Source organism: Cryptotermes secundus, unplaced genomic scaffold (assembly GCF_002891405.2).
Source record: "Cryptotermes secundus unplaced genomic scaffold, Csec_1.0 scaffold848, whole genome shotgun sequence".
NCBI lineage: Eukaryota > Metazoa > Arthropoda > Insecta > Blattodea > Kalotermitidae > Cryptotermes > Cryptotermes secundus.
Genome location: NW_019720721.1, coordinates 90,228 through 114,584, shown reverse-complemented (window position 1 = coordinate 114,584; position 24,357 = coordinate 90,228). Strand labels below are relative to the sequence as shown.

Genomic DNA, 24,357 nt, shown 5'->3' with positions numbered 1-24,357 from the left:
CTAAAGCGTTCTGACAAAGACGTGTAACACACAGGATTACTGAGTTTCTGGACTCTGTCCACCCTCCGGTATTTTAAAGAGCACAACGTTTCAGAAACTGGATGTTTCCGTTCTCAAGTGAAAGGGAGGGAGTGATGGAGGTTGGCTCTTTCTAACGGACCTAGCAGAGTAGGTGCCTCCAGCCCTTTCACCTCAGTGAAACAGTTGCATTCTCTTGAACACCGTATGATGAACAGAGTTTAAAAAAAAACAGTAATCCCAAGCATGATACATCTCATTAGCCCATGCGATTTCCTTCCTCTTGAGTCAAATATTATCGTCATAATTTTGTTCTTAAACAACTTCATTTAAAGTGCGAGACCAAGTTTCACGCCTATTCAACACAAGAGTGAGATGTCCCAGCCCACAATTTTGCACCGTGTAGCATTACCTTACTACAGCATCGCTCGATACGCTGGTGGCCTTGATTCAACTGAGCTCTCCCGCCACCCACATCCCAATGAACCCAGCTCCTCGACGCAATCCATTCACAACGCGCTCGCTCCATTCCGACTTGAATCTCCACTACGTTCCAGTACGGCGTGTAAAGTACGCACACGAAATATGAATAAGGTAGGGTAAAGCTATCCCTGTAACAGGCCGTGAAGACCCATATGGTAGTGAGACACCGAGGTTCCCACATTTTCTTTAGACAATCGGCTCACAGATGGCTGTAAGGTTGTCAGCCTTACTCGCCGGCCGCTCTTTATCCCCCCACCCCCAGGAAGATTCCTGGTATTCATTTCTGTTAGAGGGTGAGTCGACCCCAGGGCCATAGTGGAGCTGGAAAGATTAGGTCAACTGAAAAAATTCACCTCACTGGGACTCGAATCCGCGACCTCTCGGCTTGTAGCATAGTGTCTCAACTAACTACTCCACCGTGTACCCCCCCACCCAACGAAATGAGATGGCCCACTCACGAAATATGAGTGACAAGAATCATAAGTTGGGCGAGTATTAGAAGAGTAGGGATCGTCGTACTCATATTCCGACGTAATCATCACTGTCTAACCAACATGAGCACTGCATGTGAACACATTTTTACAGCTGTTTCTCATATAACGATAAATAAATGTATGCAGTGATAACTCGTGTGTCACTATCACGAAAAACAAAATAATTAACCCATTATTAACACTCACAGTACTACAGCATTTCTTCCACTTCGAAGGAACGCTTTTTAATTTTTGGCTTGTGCCGTTTTATGAGGACATATTCGTATAACGTTGGTTGCCATTTCGTGTCAAAAATAAAAAAAAGTCTTTCTGCCGTTTTTTACTGGCTTTGTTTCCTTCTGTTTTCGATTTAGGGGGAATCTTCTCTAACAGAACATTGTGGTAAGACGTATTACCCAAAATAATTACATAATTCTGAGGCAGATCTGGAATCAAAATTCTCTCTCTCACTCATTCCTCGTAATTATTTCATTCGCCTAACCATAGCAATCTCCTGTAGCCTGAAATGATTTACAAATAAGCATGGTATTCGGCACAGCATTTTCACCTACAACATGAAATATACGTCTCTGGCCTTTAGACACGGGTGCCAATTAGCCCTTATTGATATCGTAATTCCAGGACTTGTTCCCAACAAGCGAAGCCAAAACACACAATTCATCAACATAAAAAATATTTCTGTCTTCCTTCCCGAACTGTTTTCCTTCAGGTATGAAATCTGTTTGGCCGATCACGGCCGCGCGGTCTAAGGCATGAACTGTCTTCGCCTGCTCGAACACTGGGGTTGTGGGTTTGAATCCCACCAAAAGTCTGGATGTCTGTGTGCTTTTATTCTGTTTGTTGTTCTGTGTATAGGCAGAGGCCTTGCGACGGACTGATCCCCCGTCCAAAGAGTCCTACCGACTGTGTAGAGGTTTAAGATATTTAAAAAAACGGCCAAGCCAAAACAAAGGGCTGTAAGTCACAAACAGATGAATTTTGTTTCTTCTTGTATCATGACCTTCTATTAAAAGAGTTGTTTTTTTCCTTCTTACATTTAAATTCCAATTGCATATAGATGTTTCTAAAAATTCATCGACTCAGCAGTTTCTCTAGTAACCCGACAAATTGGCATTCGCTTCTCCAGTCTATGAATGCCCTGCATTACATTTCTTTTGCATTTAAATCCCCCATGTTGCGAACCGGCGGTATGCGGCGTTGACCTTTATTATCCGAAGTTTCAGAGGAGCTACCCTCCCCAGCATCAGTTTAATTTTCTTAACAAAACGTAGAAACACTCCCGTTCCTTGTACTGTTCTTACATGCGCCTGTTGAAGATATACTGTAAAATCCTTGCGTCAGATTCATTTTCCACAAACTCGACACCGTAAATTATCTCGCTTGTCTGGCTATAGAATTACTTGTTCTTTAGGCGTGACTCTATAGGAGGAATGTTCGACAAAGGATAACAAACACCGAAGTCTCAAAACAATAGTAAATAAGAAACTCAAAATATAGGTACAGCACTGCAAAATATATCACAGATACACTTTGATTTTTTCGTTTCTCATACAAACTGTTTAACAATACATATGGTATGTGNACGTTTATGCCCACAAGGCCTTCCATATGTGATAACCAGGGCCCGGATTTTGATGACATGTCATCTTCTTTTCCTTGTATCCTATGCGATGCTCTTAAATATATAAACCTCGGATATGAGCTGCTGGTTACAGAAATGTAAATTTTATAGGTAATTTTTTTACATTTTTAGGTTTAAGGTCATTTTTTCACTTTTGGGGTAATTTTTTGGACTTTTAAGGGTATTTATTGTCATTTTTGGCCATTTTAGGGAATTTTTCTTCATATGTTTTCTGAAATGTGAATAATATGGAAGCGAAGTGTTCATTTTTCTGGATTTTTTTCGGTCATTTTTTAAGCGGCCTCCATAGTCTAGGGGTAACGTTCCCACTTCATGACTCAAGGTACGCGGGTTCAAACCCGGCGGAGGTCGTGGAATTTTTAAGGGCGGAAAAATTCAGGGAATAAGTCCTCCGGGAGGGATTTTAAGCCGTGGGTCGTAGATTTACGGCACGTAAAAGATCCTCATGTCTCTAGGAGACCTCTGAGCAAAATTAGGCAAAAAGTTTCCCGCCCAAGTAGTTTCCAATGCCTCTGGTAGATGGGGGAAGTATCGGGTACCGAGGGCTGACCTCGTTGGCTGAACGGGGCTGATAGCACGCACCAGTACCGGTAGGGTATGGCGACTCACGATCCTAGTGTTTTGAGCGGGCGAAGACAGTTCATGCCTTACACCGCGCGGCCATTGTGATCGGCGTATTCGATGCTAATACTCCACCTAAAATTATGGAGCTCCTCACAAATCACACAAAAAAAAAACGAAAGGAAATTTGAAACCAAATGGTCATGACTCTATCCGCTACACCTCTTTGTGGTGAACCTAATGAGCAAATAAAAGTGTATTTTGAAACTTACATTTTTCAGAGAACCAAACATACTGAAAACTGATGTTTGGGATTTGAGATATTCACAGTGGCGACTATGAATATCATTATCTTCTGGGACGTGACACCATATAGTCTGGTAAAAGTTAATGGAGGATTTGGAGGAATATACTGCCTCCATCTTCAGCGTTGTTTACAACTGCTGAAGCATCTGAAGATGTCATTTTTCTACAAGTTGTTTTGAACAACTGCGACCTTCTGAACCTCTTCCATAATTTCAAAATGTGATCCATGGAGATGCCACTTCTTGGTTGGGAGGTGGATGAAGACACATGAAGATATGGTGGAAATGAGGGGGTATTCCTATACGACTTTCTCTTGCTACTGCTGCTGCTGCCAGGAACTTCTGGACCGAAACCGCCGTGTGATGGTGCGTTGTCATGGTGCATGACCCACCTGCCGGAGAGCAATTCTGACCTTTCGAGACTAACCAGCTGTCTCGGACGTTCCAAAACTCGCAGGTGAACCTTCTGATTGGTAGTCTGACCAGGTAGGGCAAACTCTCGGTGCACTATCCCTTTGCAGTGAAAGAAGCTACTCAAACTTGTCTTATTTTTTATCAGCTCTTCCTTGAAGCGGCACCGCCTCTGTGGTCTAGTGGTCAGAGTTACTAGCTACAGATCCAGGGGTTCCGGGTTCGATTCCCGGCGCTACCAGATTTTTCCTGAGAAGTAGTGGGTCTGGAACGTGGTCCACTCAGCATCGTGAGGATAATAGAGGAGCTATTTCAAGGAGATAGGGGCTCCGGTATAAAAAAAAAAAACCGAAATTAACGGCCGTGGGGATTCGTTGCGCTGATTACGCGACATCCTATATCCTCAAAAGTTGGCACTAACTTCACCGACAAGCGGCGGCCGCTAGGTCGGTGTAGTTCGCTTGTGGACTACAGGCCACGGAGCTTTTTTGTTTCTTGAAGCGGGGTGAGCCTGGAGATTTTCCTTATCTCCTGCCTTGACTCAGGTTCATAGCTGAAAACCGTAACTTTCATCCCTAGCGAAGGCTCTGTTCAGCCACTGGTCATTTTCAATTCGTTGTAAACCATCAGTGCAAAACTCCCTCCTACGATTCGATTATGTCATTAGTGAGGTTCTTAAGCGCCATCATCGAACAAGCTCCTTCAACCCCACGGTTTCGGCCCGAATCAATCATACTTTCTCTCTACTGACATTCAGTTCTTCTGTAATCATTCTGGCTGTAAAATGTCGATCATACTTCATCCGATTTTTATCTTTTCGGGAGTTCTAGTCGGCCGTCGAACTCAACTTAGTTACTGACATAACCTCTTCTATATACCGTATTTACGCATGTATAGGCCGCATATTTTTTGCCAAAAATTCAAGAGGAAAACTGGGGTGCGGCTTATATTCGAAATCAAACTTCATTAAAAAAATATATATTCATAATTAGTAATACAGGGTGTAATACTCCTGAAACAATATTCCAAGAAAATTATTTTTTCTATAATTTCTGGCTGAAAATTGTGCTGCGGCCTATACACGCGTAAATACGGTAGTTCCATTAATATTTCCAATATCTCCGTTATTTTTCCCAGGTTCGAACAAAATTTTCAAGCTCATTCTTTGTTCAAAATGCTTATCTCCCGTTTCCGTGACGAGCTATTCAAACATTACTTCAGTTGAAGTACAACATCTTTGCACATGAAACACTTGTCAAGACAAGTTTACACTGGCAACACTTCGCAGTGCCGCGAGTCTCGTTACTTAATTACTTACCTGCCAGACCTTATACAGAATTATATCATACGAGAAACTGGCAACGATCACAAAAAACAGGAAAACCTAAAGAGCTCTTAATGCCGAATAAAGAAAGGTATACATGAATAAGTTGAATGGAAAACAAGAAATCAAGAGTAAGTCTACTCCCTGCCTTAACAGCATAGCGTAGTTTCATACTGCAGAGTATTGCCATCAAAAACCCACAGGGGACGAAAAACTGTAGAAATGATAGAATGGCGAGTATTTTATGGGTCACAGCAGTACAAACTTCTTTAAATACCGGTAGCGAATACTTTCATACTACATCAGAATAAGCCGAACACAGTGGCCGCGCGGTCTAAGGCATGAACTGTCTTCGCCCGCTCGAACACTGGGGCCGTGAGTTCGAATCCCACTACAGGAGTGGATGTTTGTCTGCGTTTATTCTGTGTTAGTGTTGCCCTGTGCAGGTAGCGGCCTTGCGTAGGGCTGATCTCCCGTTCAAGGAGTCGTACCGACCGCCTAAAGATTAAGAAACTGAAGTGAAACGGAGAGTTTCACGGATGTCCTATGCTCCAAGTTGGAGCAAGAGGAATATGAATGAACGGATATCAGAATAAGGTGACCTCGTAGGTGACTATTAAATGTCCAGTAGCAACAGGCTAATATGCTGGAAGGCAAACAAGAAATGAACCAAGTCGATTCTCTCTCTTAAAGGGGACTGGTATAGACACCACCTAGTCCTGTTATGTACTGTATAAGATCAACAAATGAAGCGTGGGGCATGAAGAATTGTACAAAAGAAAGATGAGTATGTTGAGGGTAATAATATGTCCTCAAATACCGGCCTTCAGCACTTTCATGTTTCATATTTAACGTATACTTCCACATGCGTAACCTTGATGAGACTTCGGCCGCACGCAATCTAGACTCATGGGCTTGAATATAGTTACAAACATTGATGTTATGCAGTGTCGGAATATTTGGTGAGGGATGATGCTCCGTGTACAAAACATTCAGTAACTCATAATTAATACTGCACACATAACAGCGATAAGAAACCTTCTATGTAAACTTAATTCTACACGATACAAACAGTTTTCGGTAGAAATCATAAAGCTTACGTTTCTCATGCAGTGACCTCTATTCCAGAAGTAGAAAAAGCTCAGGAAGTAACGTGACTAAGCTAGAGGCTGGACAACCAGGTACAGCGTCCAGATTCGCTGTAGGGATTACTCAACCTCCTATCCATATCTCGAAATCTTTCAGATAAAGTGGCCTCGACGAGTGAAGCTGCCCACTCACTTCCATCCAGTAAAGAAGTTAAGATGGGTGAAGCTATACCTCCACTTCCTATGTATCCATGGCGAGGTGTTTCATTAATCACAAGGAGAACTCCACTCTTATAACTGCATGTTGTTAATGTCATATTTATATAATGTAAATTTATAATCCAATAATGGAATTTAACTTTGATCACGGACTGGTGTGCTGGTCTCCTGCCGTAAATGGTTTAAGACTGAATTTTGACGGAATCAAACTTCTACTTCCTGCATTTGTAAATATGTCACGGATTACTACCACCACCACCACCACCACCACCACAAACACCGCCCCCGCCGCCGCCACCACCACCATTCCCCGCCGCCGACACCACCACCATCACCACCACCACTAATGTACATTATACCGGACGAACCCTCAGCTTCGCAGTCCCCATGCATGTCATTGGTAACGTACATAATACAGAGCGTTCAGTCATCGAGGAACCCGGGGGAGCAGCGTGAGTCGGATACAACATTTCTCACAGATTGCTGCTGTAACTGCCGATAGTGGAATGAACCATCAACGCTGATAAACGTGCAAACTCTCGCTAGCGTAGAGCGGATGGATCGTTTCTCCGCCGACTGTGTCCTTCCCCGCTAACGAGAGTGCAGTCATGTCGCTGATTCCCTCGCATAAGTTTCCGCATATGCACACATTTATAGGAATACTGTAAAAAGATAGCACAAACTTACCGTGCTTTATTACAGGTGTTAGAAGTGACCACATCATGCTTGCAAACATGCTTCGCATCGCATAAATAAATTATACAGCACTTTCTGAAGTTGCTCCACGGCAAATGAACTAATTACTCGTGTAAAATCCTCACGCTATACATCAAGTGCCATTACACAGTGAAAAGGTGGGGGTGTGGTGTGCTATAAATCCGCTCCGAATCATTGGCCCTTATTTTTCCACGAAACCGTGAATTCTGACCGCTACGTTAATGATGTACTGAATCCGTTCTTCCATCAGCTGACTGCTGAAGAAAGATAATATGGGTATTTTCAGCATGATAACGTTACAGCACATACGGCAAATGCATCCATGGTCGCAATACGGGAAGTGCCTGAAAACAAAGTAATCAGCAGTGGACTGTGGTCTCCCAGATCTGTTTTTGCGATTTTTATCTTTGGGGAAACGTAAAGCGAAAAGTCTACAAGAAGAATCCTCGCACCACTGAAGCTCTGCAGAATGAAATAACACGCGTAATTAGTTAAATTGCCGTTAAAAAACTTCAGAAAGTGTCGCATAATTTATTTATGCGATGCGAGGCATGTTTACAAGCAGAAGGTGGTCACTTCCAACACCTGTTATAAAGGACGGTAAGTTTGCGTTATGTTTTACAGTATTCTCAAAAATGTGTGCATGTACAGAAACTGATGTGAGGGAATCAGCGACACGACAGCAATCTCGCTAGCGGGGAAGGGCACAGTAATCGCGGAGAAACGATCCATCCGTTCTACGCTAGCAACAGTGCGCGCGTTTATCAGCGTTGATGACTCCTTCCGCTATCGCAGTTACAGCAGCAATCTGTGAGAAATGTTGTATCCGACCCACGCTGCTCCCTCGGTTTCCTCGATGGTTGCACGCGCTGTATATCCCATGCATAATATTGTAACATGTTGCGCGACTGAGAACCCCCCTCCACCCTCCTCTCCACGGTAACGTAGCGCTCCNGTGACGTCACGCGGTGACGTAACGCGCAACGCTAACGTAACCGTAATCAACGTCCTACTGTGACGTGGCACTCATTACGCCACAGGCAAGCACTGCAGCTATATAAGTGGATGCACAGTGCGTATCGATCAGTTCAGTTCTAGTGGGGCTACCGCAGAGTTGTACTGAGTTGTACTGTTGTTGTACTGTAACAGTCGCCGAGTCAAGACGTAAAGTCAGCCAGTCAGTTGTATTCTGGCATTGGGAGTGTACTAATTGTGATACTGCAGATAGCAGTAATCGTCAGATTGTAATTTGGGTGATTGTAAGTGCGAATGTGAAATAAAATTCGCTATATAAAATACATCGTGAAGTTATTTGTCGCGATATAGGCCCGATACGCGACAATATGTATGTAGGTTTACGATCAAAATTCGCATGAAATTTCACACGGTTATTTCCAACGGTTCATTACTCAGAGGCTCTAGCGTCCCTCCCACGTCACAAGTTTGAGAGTCGAGCATGTTGTGATTACCGACTGTACGGCATTAAGTACAAAGCTGGGAAATCTCCAATGGCATAACACCCAACTGTATTTCGTGAAAATACGTCAACTGACTCAAAAGTTTAAATGAGGAACACAGACACACACACACACAAAGACGCCCGTGTGATCTCATTAGGTCTACTTGCCCCCGTAAGGGAGGAAAGTAAGCTAAGAACCATAACATACGGAATTTGCGATGGACAAAATGACACTTGTCACATATTCTTCACGCATTTCGGCCTTTCCTTTCTAATCAATATTCCACCAATGTCCAATTTTCAACAGTTGTGTCCCTGATGCGGCAAGTGGCAGGGCTCAAAAACAACAAAATTTCTTTGTCATACAATGCACTGTCGGCAAAACTACTACATGCACACGACCCATCCAGAAAAAGAAAAACGTGAAACTTGAATATAAATACGCGTACCAGTCTTCTTGGACCTGATGCCGCGTTGTCTGGTAGATGGGTACCAACGTTCCGGAGGACCCTGCTGCCTCCATATTCAGATGGAAGCAACAGGCTCCTCGGGACACGGGTACCTATTTACCAACTACAAGACCTCATATTCCAGGATATTCAAATGTAGTACGAATACAAATTCAAACACGAAATGGAAACCAACAAACAATGCTAATAGAATTGCGGTTCAAGCTCTTTACTACTGATTTCTCTCTGCAATACAACCATGGGTTCATTTTTGAACGTGCCAAACTATATGAAAGAAAAGCAAACAAAGCATGTAACACAGAGGTTAACATGTCAAATACAATCAGGTCCCCGTAGTGATAACCAGGTATTCCAAACCATGTGATAACCACGTTCCTGATTTAGATACATCCCAGGAACATTTCAAACGGCAAAGTTTGTACGAGTAGTGATACAAGTTAAGCAAACTGTTTACTCTAAAAAAGTACGTGTTTCAGTACTTCACAATCCCGCTGAAGGATCTAATCTATAACAAAAGCCAGATTCGCATTAATACATGGCATCATACAGTAAATATATTAGTCTAAACACTGAGGGTCATTACGTCAGAGATGACATGATTGGAATGAGACACGCTGGCAAGTGCATAAGCAACAAAATTCCATCAAGTCATAAACTAACAGTAAATTCCGTACACAACCGGTAGTGCTTCTATTTGGCGATTTCTATAATCAATCTCAGAAATACAGACTGTAAGGCGATATGACATTCCCTCTAATAAGAATGAACTGTTCAATGCAAAAAAAAAAAATGGAGGGAAAATATTAAATTAACGGAGAACAGTCTACTCGAACATAGATTGTATACGTTTTCTCTTTATGAAATTTTGTTCCGCACTATGTTTTCCAGATTATCTAAGAAAGAACATCAATCTCTTAAATGTGAAGGAAATAGGCTCAACTGTAGAAAAAAAAAGCAGGTTACTGTAACGGCCCAATGACAGCAAAAATAAGAGCTATAGAGAGAAGGTGGCCTCCAAGTGACCCGATCATATTCAAAGTGTCGTGAAATTTCGCCACTTGGTTCAAAAGTTATTAGGGGTAGACATGAACCCAAGACCATATGCCTATGTTTTCTTTCAACTTATGGCAAGTAGGATACTAAGAAGGGAGCCTTCGTACCTTGAATCGTTCTATCAAGAATCCAAACGCCTCACACCACGAATGCAAGAAACCCCCTAGACAGAAGTTCGCTAAGGCTTGCTGCCTCCTGTATCTTCACGTACATGTATTAATTCAAAAAGGAAACAGATATCTAGAAGACTTATTTCTATACTTCCATATTTCGTACACGTATACTCGTCTCACACGGAAACACGAAAGCCAATGAACACAAAAGAGCGTACACGGACGTCAGAACTGCATCCGTACATTTAAACTGGCAACTATGTTTACTTCAAAGAGCTATACGGATTCGCTGTCTCGAGTTTTTAAACCTTTCCGTCATGGTACACGAATGCCCTGAAGTACGACTGACGAGTTCCTGAACGTAGGTGGAGCATGAAAAAACCGGTACCTCTTACCAGTGGGCAGGATGTTGGATGTTCCTGAAGATACGGTACCCAAGTTCACATAAAATACTGATCCAGGTGACTGTAGGCCTTAATGAGGAAATCACAAAACGCACTAATGAAGTCTGATAACTGCAACGTCTATATCAACTGATTGGAATGAACTAATCTTTAGTTCCCAATGTGCATAAAGTTCATATTACTGTACATCACGTGATGTAGACAAAGGGAAATTCAGCAGATGCAGTCGAAGAATATTAAAACCATTTTGGAGGCGGGTCGTATGAGATTACGTGACGTTTCTGATTAGTATCGGATCGGAATTTGAATAACAAGGGACTAGTATCATGTGCAAAGAAGTGCCTTAAAAGTTTTGAGATACTTTCAAAAGTACAGGGCTTGTTTCCGTGTGAGACGATTCTTCGTACTTAAAATGTAATGCAACAATAAAGTCGCTTACAATCTTTTTCCAGTTACTCCTCTTTGTAATATTTGCTGCCACAGCGCCGTGTAGGATTTATGAATCAAGAGGCTGCCAGGCAAAGAAACATGTCGATATAATTCGTTATTGCATTACAATATCGGTTCAGCTTGCTCAGATGACAGACATAAAAGGATATTAGAAATAAATAAATACGAGATAAATTGCCTCCAAGTCACTGAGATATTTGAACAGTACTATCTTCTGAGATATAACGACGTGTAGTCCGTTGAAAAGGTCACAAACATGCGAACAGTTTTTCTTTCAGTGTATCTGTCTATTCTCCGAGTACCGACACTTTCATTTGGATATGTGAAGTGTAGTCTACTACACGTATAAAGAAGTCGCTTGGGATTGCTGAATTTATGGACTATGTCCATCGTCCAGTACTCTAAACAAAACAACTTTACGGAAACTAGACGTGTTTCCGTTCTCATGTGAAGGGGTTGGTGGTACCTACTCTGCTGAGCCCGTTAAAAAGAGTTAACCCCACTCAGCAATACCGACTGTTATACATCACCGGCAGAACCCTTGAGAATCGTTAAGGAAGGATACGGTTTAGGATTGACTATTTTTATGTATTATTCGTAAAATATAGCGTTAAAAGTCTGCCTCGATGCATTATTCGATAACATGTAGGGCCGGAAAAGTAAAGAGAGGGGAAATTACTAATATGAAAGCCTATAGAATAAATAACGAAATTTCCCTCTTAATTCTTACGGTGCTATACTAGTAGAAGTAAAAAGTATGTATGTAAGGGGTGGGCCATAAGAACCGGCCCCCGCACTGCGACCTTCAATGATCTATTATGCTAAAGTAAAAAGTAAGTAAAGGAATCCATGTAACAGGTCGTGGAGGCCCACAGGGTTATGAGATGTTGAGGTTCCCGCATTTTCTAGACAATCGGCTCATAGATGGCGGTAAGGTTGTCAGCCTTACGCGCCGGCCGCCCTTTACCCCAAGAATATTCCTGGTACTCATTTCTGTTTGAGGCCGAGTCGACCTTTGGGCCATACTGCGGCTGGCAGGATTAGGTAAATTGAAACAATCCACCACATCGGATACCTATGAATTCATAAGCTTCGTTTATTTACGAGGGAGTGTCAGTAAATAGGCCACAAATGGAAGTAAAACAACTGTAACGGACGTAACAGGTTTTATATGTGTATCACTAGGTAGCAGCGCGGCCCGGCTTCATAACCGCCTAGGTAACAGATGCGCACGCGCGTATTCAGAAGCTGGTTTCAGTAGTCAAAATGGTGACCGTGCTTAAGGGTGTACTACTGAAGAGCAGCGCTCTGTTGTGCGTTTTTATGGGCAAAACGACTCAAAGCAAAGGATATTAATAAAGAAATGTTTCATGTTTGTAGCGTAAAGCGGTTCACAACTGGATGACAAATGTTTCGTTTATGATGAAGAGGTTGAAATAGGTGTGGAAGTGGCTGAGACAACAGTCAAAAGACTTTTATGCTGTGGGTTTCGACGCACTGGTAAAGAGATGGGATAAATGTATCAGTGTTGGTGGAGGATATGTCGAAAAATTAATGTTTTTTTTCAGGTTCAAATATCGCATGATCTACATTTTATATCCATTTGCGACCTCGTAATATTGAAAATCTGAGACTTCGATCATCTTCGCGCGTTTGGAAAATTACCGTTGATTACTCGGTAATCTTCAAGTGTGTTCGACAGACCACTCTTTGTTGTTGAGTATACAAGTTAAAAAAACGCATACAATTCTTGATTAATTATCTCGAAAGATGAAAAACTTGGGATGGGAGAGAGCAATGAGTGCAGAATGAGTGCTTCTATATTTTCTGCTCGAAACATTCTTCCGCTCCCATATTAGGAAGTGGATTACGAAGGGGCCTGGCAATAGTGTCTAACAGTCGTGATTACTGGGAATTTGGATTTGATCAATGGTCTCGGTATTCTAAAAGACACCAAAGAATACAACGTTTCGGAAGCTGGATCTGTTTCCGTCCTCAGGTGAAGAGGTGGGAGTTCGAGGTTAGCTCCTTCTAGTGGACCCGACATAGTGTCTCCCGCCCCTTCACCAGAAGACGGAAACAGACCTAGTTTACGAAACGTTGCGTTCTGCAGTGTTTTTTTAGAATACCGGACGATGGACATGTCAAAAGACCCAGTAATTCCGAATATATACTGAACTATGCCAGGATACGCGCAGAAACGAATGAAAATCTTCATGTAAAGTGCCCGCTAGTTCTGTCCGATATTAACAGAAATCTGAATATGTATACAAATTTTATTAAATCACCAATACAGAATTCCATGAAAATTTGTTCTGATTCTCGGCTTCCTTCGTGTGTACAACCGGAAGCACGAATTTGAATTGGTGCTCCGCGGTGATGTGAATGCACATAAAACAAATTCGGAATGTACGTACTGGCGCCCGCTTGCTGTGTTCTTGAAAACCTGACTTAAGTGGTGCTTATTTTAGATAAAAATGTGTAATTACGATTGCGATGAATTCTTCCCCTACAACAAACACTAAATTCACAAGCAAATATTCAATGTTAGTTTATACTCAAAATTGGGAGAAACCAAAATTATATTATAAATTAATAATCAATACTACGGCTTCACCGTTCACTGCTATTACACATACCAAAAGGGAATTTAATATACACAAACTCTTGAACATATGCTTCGAAATCTCACTGTAACCGAGCACTGCATTAAAAGAACAAAGTAAAAAGTAAGTAAAGCTATCCCTGTACCAGGCCGTGAAGGCCCATAGGGTTGTGAGACGTTGAGGGTCCCACATTATCTAGACAATCTGCTCAAAGATGGCGGTCGCGGCCGCGCTTTACTTCCCAGGAAAATTATTTAATTAATTCCTGGTACACATTTCTGTTAGAGGCTGAGTCGACCCCAGGTGCCATAGTGCGCCTGGAAGGATTAGGTCAATTGAAAAAATCCAATGACCTCATCGAGACCTGAACCCGCGACCTTTCGGCTTGTAGCATAGCCCCTCAACCAACTACACAACCGCGTGCCCCCTTTAAAAGGACAAAACAAATCCATTTTCAAAGCAGTCCACATTCAATCACGGCTGTCCTCTGTTATTTGTGCGATTTTCTGCTGAAACAAACTGAACATTTTATCTTGTTGATTTACGATCGAAAGGACTTCGGTTACATTCTTAATCATATTTGAATTACTCGTAAATGACATGAGATCCGCTTAGAGTGCTTGGAATCCACTACTGAAGGACACAAAATACAGGGTCCAATAAATTCTTCTAAATAATTTTTCATGAAAATGACGATAGCTTAAGACAGAGACAATACTGTTAGAAGATCCAACCACCGACAAAAGCACTACCACCGCAACTATAGCGTGCTGCGCTGTTACCGTATCTCAAATGGCAAAAGATAAAAAGGTAAAGTTGTCCCTGTGCTTAACTAATTAAGCACTACGCCATGAAGACACTCTGTACTAGTTGGAGGCGAGTGGTCAGCTTCACGCCCCTGCCGCCGGTACCCATTGGATAGGAGTGTGGGTGGGCTCCAGAGCCGGTATGAAGGATGTGGAGGAAAGAAAGTTCTTTAACCTACCGCGCCTCGAACTCCGACCCACAGGGCGTCCAGTCCGTAGTCAGTCGCTATACCGGCTCAAGATCATAATACAGACCTCTACAGACATGTGTCAAACTTCGTATAAACTTGCAAACTGAAGCTGAAGGGAATTTCGTTCAATTATTATCGACAATAAGACACTTCGAACAATCCTCTGGTGTATCAAAGAAACTACTGTTGACCGTTAAATACACAAATTCGGAAAAGTATGCACAGTCGCTTTTAATTATCCCAAAATCCGCAAGATTACACAAAAACAGCATGGTTAATATAATGTGTATTAATTTTCCCTGCAAACTTATTCTAAACTTTCTCGCCTTAAAGAATATTTAGCGAGTTACGCTAACACACGTGTTACAAACACATGCATACGATTTTCTAGAAAAGAGTCCGTTACTTGTATCCGATTTTAACCAAAATGTCAATGCGTTGAGCCACTTCAGCAAAACCCCACAATATCAAATTTATGAATATACGTCAACGGTTCTCCACGTAAAAAAAAAATATAGAAGGACTGAAAGAAATCCATAAGTACACAGGAGCGATTCGAACCCCCCCAAAAAGTATTACATTTGGAAATGTCTTGTATGTCAACCCTTGACTGGGCACACATTAATAAGTCTGGCGACTAAAAGGGATTACAAACCCTTACGGCTACAAAAAAGCCTGAAAAAACTTTGTCCAATAGTTTTAAAAAAATCCGTATAGTCTTCGACCACTTGAGAGAAAATAATATCATGTGTCTCAGTGCTTAAGACGAGGGTTTGGATTGGTGAATCGGTTTGTTGGATCTTCACTAGTCGTAACTACAATCAGTTCTGGAAGTGAAGTCAATTCCCATTCCCGTATTCTCTCATATCCTCTAGGCACGGACCACGCACAGAAAACACAGTTCTATTGTCGCGTAGCACAGACCACACAGAAAACAAGTCACGTGATAGCTATCTCGCCAGTCCGTTGGCGCGCTGATTGTTGCCTAGCAACGAGTTACAAACATTCGTCCTATTTTTGCATTACCTTAAACGAGGTGTTCATCGCGCCGTTGCCTAGCTATACACGTTATATTAATAGTACAGATACGTATTATGTATGTATGTATATATACTTTTGCGCAACAGATCTGGGGTCTTCCTCTAAGGACATCGCCCTGTTGGGGAGAAAAAATGGATAGGAAGGGGATGGAAACAGCCCCAATCTGAACAAAGAGAGAGGAAGAGGAACACACGCAAAAAGCATAAATTATCCTACACCACAGTAAAGCAGTTAGCGCAGTTCTATAACAGAAATTTGCTCTGATAAAGGTGATGCTGCATTTATTTAGGAACTCTTGTTCTATCGAAGTCTAATACAATAATTCATCAGCTCTGGCAAAACAATATTTTCTGTGGAAACCAGTGACAATTTAAGATATGTACTTGTGCCAGGAATAACATTAATGCTTTTCCCCTGCTGCAGCTCTGTTTCAGGGATGACATATAAGTGGAGGCAGCCAAAAGAACTTAACGTCACCTCAGCATACCTTCCCTATGAGCCAGCTGAACCACCACAGATGAAAGTTATGAGGGATGGTAATGACTACCGAGGCGGTAAGAGAAAGCAACACATGACTGGATTCAATGACAATGCATACATCATATGGCAAAGCACTGGCACCAATCCAAGAGGAGAAAGACTATGTAATATCTGGTTGAGTTCAAACCTGAATATTCTTAACCTAGGTAACAATCTATTGTGACCTGCATGGATAGGTTACTGGCCTAATATGAGGAGCAACTGGTCAGAAACCTGGTATATGACATGCATTTCATATAGAAATGACCTTAAGGTAAATTGTGGGGCACAATCATGAAGTAGTCATTCCATGCAAGATGTATATCTTGCTGTTGGTGATTTGCAACAAGCCATCATCTTGCCATTACACCAGAATTTTCAAGCTAGGATCACTCACTGAGACACGTAACATAGCGGGTTGAGGGTCAAAACTAGGAGGCTACATAATACAGCCAAAAGAGCAGACCTGCGACTCCTATACAGAAGTTCTCACTTGCTATAACAAGAAAATTATGAAAGTCGAAACATCTTCATGGAGTAGTACTGTTAGGGGTTTGAGGATGTACCAGGCAGTGTCAGACTCATGAAAGTCAAGGAAAAACAAGCAACAGACCAAGAACTCTGACTGGAAGGGAGACTCTGAAAGGGTTACAAAGTCCACTTTTTGAGGTTCAAGGATGACTGGTGAACCACAGGATGAGAATGGACAGCTGTATCTGGATGTGCCCATGTTCAAAATGAACAGGATGACTAACAACTGTCCAGGAACATATTCAATCATCTAAAATCAGATGGATAACAGGAAATTTGAATCAGCAAGAACAGACACTATACTCATGCCCCTGAAGCATGGAATAGAGCATCTGGCCTCTCACTCACAATGTATTGGCAATATGGATATAGTCCCCTAAGGCTTGGAGACAAGTATAAATAACATTTAAATTGTAGCCTGAATACACTGAGGGTAAAGCATATCATCCAGTAGGACTGTCATAAAGCTAATATATGACAGAAAACAGTGGACAGGCATATTTGGCACAGGAATGGAAGATGTATCTTGTGCAAGGAAACCAATTTGCCAACCAAACCGGAAAATCCACTAAAACTGCAGTTCACAAAGTGGCAACATACACTGACAGTGCAGGTGACCACATGGAAATAGCATTAGTGGCCTTCACTGATGGAGAGAAGGCATTTTGTAGACTCTCATTTGAAGCAACAATGCAAGCTACTAAAAGGCATGACACTGAGACCATCATCTGCAGCAAACCTTGCTCTATACTACAATCACATTATAAGGAGCAACACTCATCGGGTCCACACCCAGGGCTGCCCACAGACGTACATATCATCATCCCTGCTGTGAAGCTCGGTAGTGAACCATTTTCTCTGGGAACTCAAGAGGGATGGCTGTTATGAAGTTGTGCAGATGATACTATGTGTAGAAACCCATTTCATGGACAATCTATCAACCCAAACAAAACAGCTACTTAAACTCATTCACTGAGAAGGGACACACATGAGGCCTTGAATGTATAAGGGGTGGGCCTTCTTGGCCCTTGCACCGCAACCACAGTATCTACTGTGCCTTACATGGGGCCTTAAGGAACCAATTCTCTGTGAGAAAACAGCACTGCTGTCTACCTGATGACAGAACCTATGCTACAGATGGGGATCAACAAAATGATACCACGATACACACTCATTCACCTTGAATTAACAACTACAATGCATGCAATATTTTACCAAATAAACACTCTTCTTGAATACTGTTCTAATTCTTATCTGTCCTTATGCAACTCAAAATCCACTAGGTTTTGATGTTTCTTCTTTCTACCTTATTTCACAACATGTTTCAGCCTAACTTGTCATCATCAGTTGTATAAGATGTGTTAAGAAGTCTGTTTTGCTTTGCTTATTTGACTTAAATAATGTCATGTGATGGGAGTGACAACAGACAGGTCTTGAACTGATGACCGGACTTATTGCACATTTTGATACAGAGCGTGACTACACTTTACAGCTCCCCCTCTCTCTCTATCACACACACACACACACACACACGAGTGTCCATAGGCACATCTTCAATGTGTTTCTTGGTAGCGGCTCTTAATGGCGAACATTTATTTTTCTCTGGGTTCCTGAACTGTTCCCCACCTAAGCTATCAGCTTCTAATAGCAACAGCTCACAGCACCTTAACACCAGCAGTTCTGTATCTTCCAATATTGTCATGTTCTGTTACTGTGGAAGCATACTTGTCTATACAGATGTTGCTTAGCAATGTACGTTGTATAGTTGCTTGCTTTGCAGTCATTGCCTAGCAACAGGTCTACATACCACACTGCTTCATCCTGAAGAGGATACAGGCATACTGCCATTTATTCTTTTCTGAGGGCTTTGCTTCTGATGTTCTTTTTTCATTTCTGAGGGGGCCAGCCCCTCCATAAAGTTCAGTCATTCACTTCCCATAGCCCAGTCAAAGACCTGATTATTCGCTTTTCAACTTTCATCTCTATAGTCTTCCTGAAGATCCTGCCAGATGTTCCCTCATTCCTAAGACATAGCTGCCATCTTGCACCTGAGTCCTTTATACCACTGTTGCATTCCAGGACCTTCTGTCATCTGAGGCAAGGACAGAACCTTGAGGAACCCCTGTTGCTATTTTTCACAGCGTAGAAAATTCGCCTTCAACAAAGACTTTAAATTTTCTGCCAGTGAGAAAAGAAGCAATTAGCTTAACGAGATTTGTTGAAAATTCTAATTCTGACACTTTATATAGTAGGTCAAAGTGCCATGCTTTGTTGAAAGTTCTCTCGATATCCAAGAATACAGCAGCTGTCAACATATTGTTGAAATTTGGGGTGACATGATCCGCCAGCCTCATACAATGAAATGTCATACTGTGATCTGCTCGAAAGTCAAACTGACTTGCATCTAGGAAGTTTCTTTCCTCCGTGATTTTGGGTTCTTCTTAAAATCACCTTCTCAAATAGTTTGCCCAAAGTGGAGAACGGGCTGATCAGTCACAAATTTTGGGTCTTTGCCAGGTTTCGGCAGTTATAATTATTGCCACCTTCCAAGGTGCTGGGAAGTGATCAAGTCAATGGCAGTGATTGAATAAATGTGTTAAACACACAAGAGGTCTTCTTGGAAGTTGCAGGAGATATTCATTTGGAATGCCGTCAAAACCACAGACCTTTCTCAATTTCAAGGATTGTATTTCTCCTGAGACATCACTGGGTCAGAAACTAACAGGGATGTCTTCAACAAAGGAGTCGGCATGACTTCGATATGAGCCTCCACATATTTATGGTCACAGTGGCACATGTTATATGCTCTGAACTGGTTTTCTAAGCAGTCTGAGGTTACGCTGGCTTCATCAAACTGAATAAAATATGGGGCCTAAGGGACCACGAATTACAGATAGTTCCTTTGAGCAGGGTGAGAGCAGTATGCCATGAAGTCTTCTTGGACAATCAGTTGTGTCATTATACAAAGTGAGCCAAAAGTCAATATACACTACAAAAGACAAAACTGCCTCAATCTTAGTATTAGTGTTACAAATGCCTTATTCTTAGTATTACTGTTACGTTGGAAGTAGCAGGGGGCAATTCTGTCCTCATTTAAATGTCAAAAGAAGGGGTAAGGAATCACTTCATAATAACGTTCCAAGCTGATAGTGTCACTGAAGAATATGATGCTGATTATCAGATTTCATGCTATGGTGCACCACACACCAACTTTCTGAACATTTGATGGTGTACCCTTCATTTCATGTGAATTACATGCTGAGCAAATTTGGTTCTCTTAGTTGCTGACATAATTGGATAACTGAAACCACGCATCATTGGTAAAAAATATGACATCCAAAATATCCTCTTCACTGGCAGTATCTTTGTCTCTAAAAAAACTGGCAATACCCAACACAGCTGATGTTGGCCCTTTCTTTCAATTCATGTACTGACGTTATCTTGCAAGGATGCAGGTGCAAATGTTTCTTCAGCACTGTACATGTGCTGCTGTGCCAATTTACAAATGGACTTTTTCGGGTTTTGCAATAAGTGATCTGATACATTCAGTATTTTCTCCTGTTATTACTGTCAGCCTGCCTGATCTCGACACATCTGCAACTGATCCAGCTTCAAGAAACTTGGCAATCAGCTTCCACACTATGTTGTGATGTGGTGTGTGTCAGGAAACCGTTCCACAAGCTTCTGTTGCACTTCTTTTGTACATATGCCTCATTACTGAAACACCAGATTCACCAAAATCACTCAAGTCTCAAGCAGCAAAACCATTTTCACATTAACCTTTGCTCACATCCGGACATTCTTTCATTCAAAGACACAATGAACTTCAGGAATGGCAGGTTGGTCAATGTATGTTTGTTGTAAATATCAATACTAACAAGGAGGCAGCTGTAACAATATTAAGAATGAGATGGTTTTATCATTTGAAGTATATAGCAAAGTGACTTTTGCCTGACCCTGTAAAATAGATTTTTGTTTGAAAAACTTGTCTCTGCCTCCACTGAGAACTGATGTGATGCAGCCATTCCTTATACATAAATACATGCAATCAGCCACTGGAGCCTGAAGCTGGTGTCCAGTAGACCAACAGGAACAATGGGTAGAGTTAGGTGTTCATCACCATTCATAGGATCACTGTCAATGTTGCTTAACCTGGAAAAATTTGTAATGCTAATGAGCATTATCTCTTCCTTCTGTGGACCTTAGCAGTTCACAGTTTCTTCTGTGGACCTTAGCAGTTCACTGCTGATGACTGCTCTGTTGAACTATACTGGCAGCCAGGTTTCAGGGGTGTCTTAAGAGTGAATCCCATATCTCTCTTGAAGTTGTTGGGTGTAGGCAGATCTCAAAGGCCTCTCAACAGACAGTTCATGTACCCTCCAGTTCTAGACAGTACTGCAGTGTGTTTGAAGTTATTATGATATCCTACTTCAGTACTATCTTCAGTTACTGCTTGCTTGCCTGGTTGGAATAAGCATCAGTGTTGCACACGTCCCTTACACCTTGTCTCAATGATGTTTCCTGCCAGTCCAATATTACCCTTGTTATATTCATAGCAGATGTAGTACATATCTGGAACTTCAAAGGGTTGGATAACATTAACCAGATCAAAAGAGATGTGCATTCTTTTTGGCTATAATGTGCACAGGTTATATTAAACTTCACTAGGACCTTGCTGATCTTGTCAGAAATGTCCTGCATATACCCTGAAACTTATTAACCAGTATATTCCAGTGAAGCAGATATGTTAACAAATTATCACTCTAAAAGACAGAAAGAAGAGTTCATGCTCACTAATGTCTCCGATTTTCCATATTAAACAACACGATAGCCCTAAGTAAGTTGACTGAATACCTGAGTGCTCACTATTCCCTTACTGGTCTGCTTTCTAAACAAGAACTGTGCAAGAAAATTCTCTTTCTTTCTCCATGCATGAGTGTGTGTGTGTGTGAGTGTGTATGAATGCCTACATCACTTATTACCGCAATTTCTGATGGAAGCAGAGACAGTTTCGAAAATGACTGAAATTTATTCCATACTGACATGGCTGACTGCCCCAGAGACTTCATGTTACCATGAACACTTTAAAGCTTATATCTGTCAAAACTCGTTACCCTACATTGAAAATGATGACATGTCTATACATTAATAAAAAAAAAGAAGCTATTATTAAAGGAATATTAATATATTTTAGAAAACGCTATTTAGACTGGTAATTCTCATCTTGTACACATGGAGAAATGTTAAAATCTGGGTGCAGAAGACATGTTCACTTCACTTCAATCAAAACAAATCTTATCTAAAATCATTAAGGTATCAGTGATGTTATGCTCAACAGCACTACACATATGAACCAAAAAGACGTTACAAATTAAATGATAATGCTAAATTAATGTGATCACCTGAAACATAAGGTCACAGCATACAAGCAACTACCTTAAGAGTTATGATTCTGAAACCATCATTCTGTAAAGGAATGCAACAAGCATGTAAACACGTTCTGAAAATACTAAAAAGAAAGAAAGCTACAGCTTCTTATCTTAAATGGATAAGTTTTACCTGTTTCCAAAGTTGTTTTTCCAGAACTCCGCAGCATCACTCTTGGTGATCCTGAATTGGTCACCAGCAAATGTCCCATTTGGAAATATTGCCTTAAGTTCACTTAACATATGACTAAACACTAGACTGAGTTTGGTAAGATTTCTTCTGTAATGTGAATTTTCATCAAACATCTTCTCTTTCCCTTCTTTAAAAAGTTTAATAGCCTGCTTGCATTTTCTAAATAAATTGTCCGTGAACAAGACAAAATGTTCGTTCTTGTGAAGCACAGCCATTTCACCTTCATATTTTGAGTAAATAAGTTTTAATTGTTGATAGGTGTCTGGAAGAATATCCAAAATGAACGGAGGGGAATTTTTCAAATTCATTTTCTGATGTTGACACAGTTTCACAACTTTGTCCATCAGCTTCCATGTCTTATCTAATGTTCTTTTATCGGTTGCTATTTTTGGTGACGCTACTACATCAGCAAATGCATCGTGTAGTTTAGAGAATATTGACGTAATATTCTTGTGTTGTGCTGTCCTATTCCTGATGTTCGCCGCCATGATGTATTCTCCCCACTCAAAAAGCTTCAAATTGCTTTTAGATGGAGAGGAAGAACCCGTATCTCACACTAATTCATTCACTTTTATCGCGTTCCATACACACCACACTTGCACAGCACAAACTCTTGAACTTGCTACAGCAAAGTTATTTAACATACATACAACACAGGAACTCAACCCTACCTCTTTCTGACACCACATCCTGCTTGCCAAATGACGAATACCAAAGATAATTATGCAGCCGAGCAAGACAGAGCAATCACGACCATCACGACCTCCCGGCTGCTAGTAGCGCACCAAGGGATCATCGGGAAAACTGTGTACTAAAATTCGGCAAAATTGTTGCCAATATACTAAAAATGACATTGTCCGTGATTACTGTTTTCTATGATGATACCATGCAGTCTGGTATTGTCACCATCCTTTCTGAGTAATATAATCCATTCAACTGTGGTTCGCACCGTCACCCCTTCTAATCTACAATGGAAGCATTATCTAGTTTCCTATGATTCCTACAAAACGTTGGTAGCGATCTAACTATACTTTCCAAACGTCACTATCCAAGCATTTACTTTCACGGATTACCGCCTAAATACACTGTTCGTTTACACAGGAGCAGAGCTCGGACCCAACATGATCCATGGTACTTGCCACTGATTTGGAGCGGGAAAGTTTAAAAAACTGACCAAAAATACAATTTAGCGCTTAACTCATAAAAATGGAGTTAATGGATTAGTAATACGAATTCAGTTACTTTTACATGGGCAACGGACTGTAGCAATATTCTGTCACCAACTAATTAATTGCGTTAATAGTGCAGGCTGCACAAAAATACATGTAATATCCACAAACAAACATATAAATATTCGTCTATTAGGCAAAGGCGTTCGCTGCATGTTTCGAGCTTCACAAGGTCGTCTTCAGGTTTGCGGATATTATTACTGTCCCCCTCGTTGGTGTCTCCACCTTATCGTGGTGAGGGGGTTTGAGTATGCCAAGGACCCTGAGAGCTATACCAGCGGTAGCGTAGCTACTGGCAGGGCCTCCCTTGCTGGACAGGTCAAAGGGTAGGCATCAGACGAAGAGAGACACCAAAAACCGAANGCAGCGTCATCAGTAGCGACTTGAAGCACAGAGCAAATGATGCTCGAGATGGTTCAAGTTCGTATAGCAACAGGCGTGATCAGAGTGATTTGAACGACTGCTGTACTGCGATGTGGAAAGCAAATGGAAAAACTACCACATTATCACTTTTCCTGGATAGTCTCTTTCCAAAAACAGAGATACCATATATGCGAGATGTTTCCTCTGGAGGCAAAACAATCCGGAGGTAAACTACTCCCCC

At 41.5% G+C, this 24,357-nt stretch overlaps 1 protein-coding gene across 2 annotated transcripts in view; it reads right to left on the bottom strand.

Annotated features, from left to right (window-relative positions):
* Window positions 1-23,281, bottom strand: part of LOC111872262 (E3 ubiquitin-protein ligase CBL-B-B) — a gene marked incomplete at its 3' end in the record, with an annotated part of 117,484 nt that extends 94,203 nt beyond the window's left edge. For both annotated transcript variants that reach the window (XM_023865981.2, XM_033754695.1), the window contains 1 exon segment: window positions 22,465-23,281. In XM_023865981.2, the coding sequence (XP_023721749.2) occupies window positions 22,465-23,012 (548 nt within the window).
* Window positions 23,282-24,357: the final 1,076 nt, after the last annotated feature.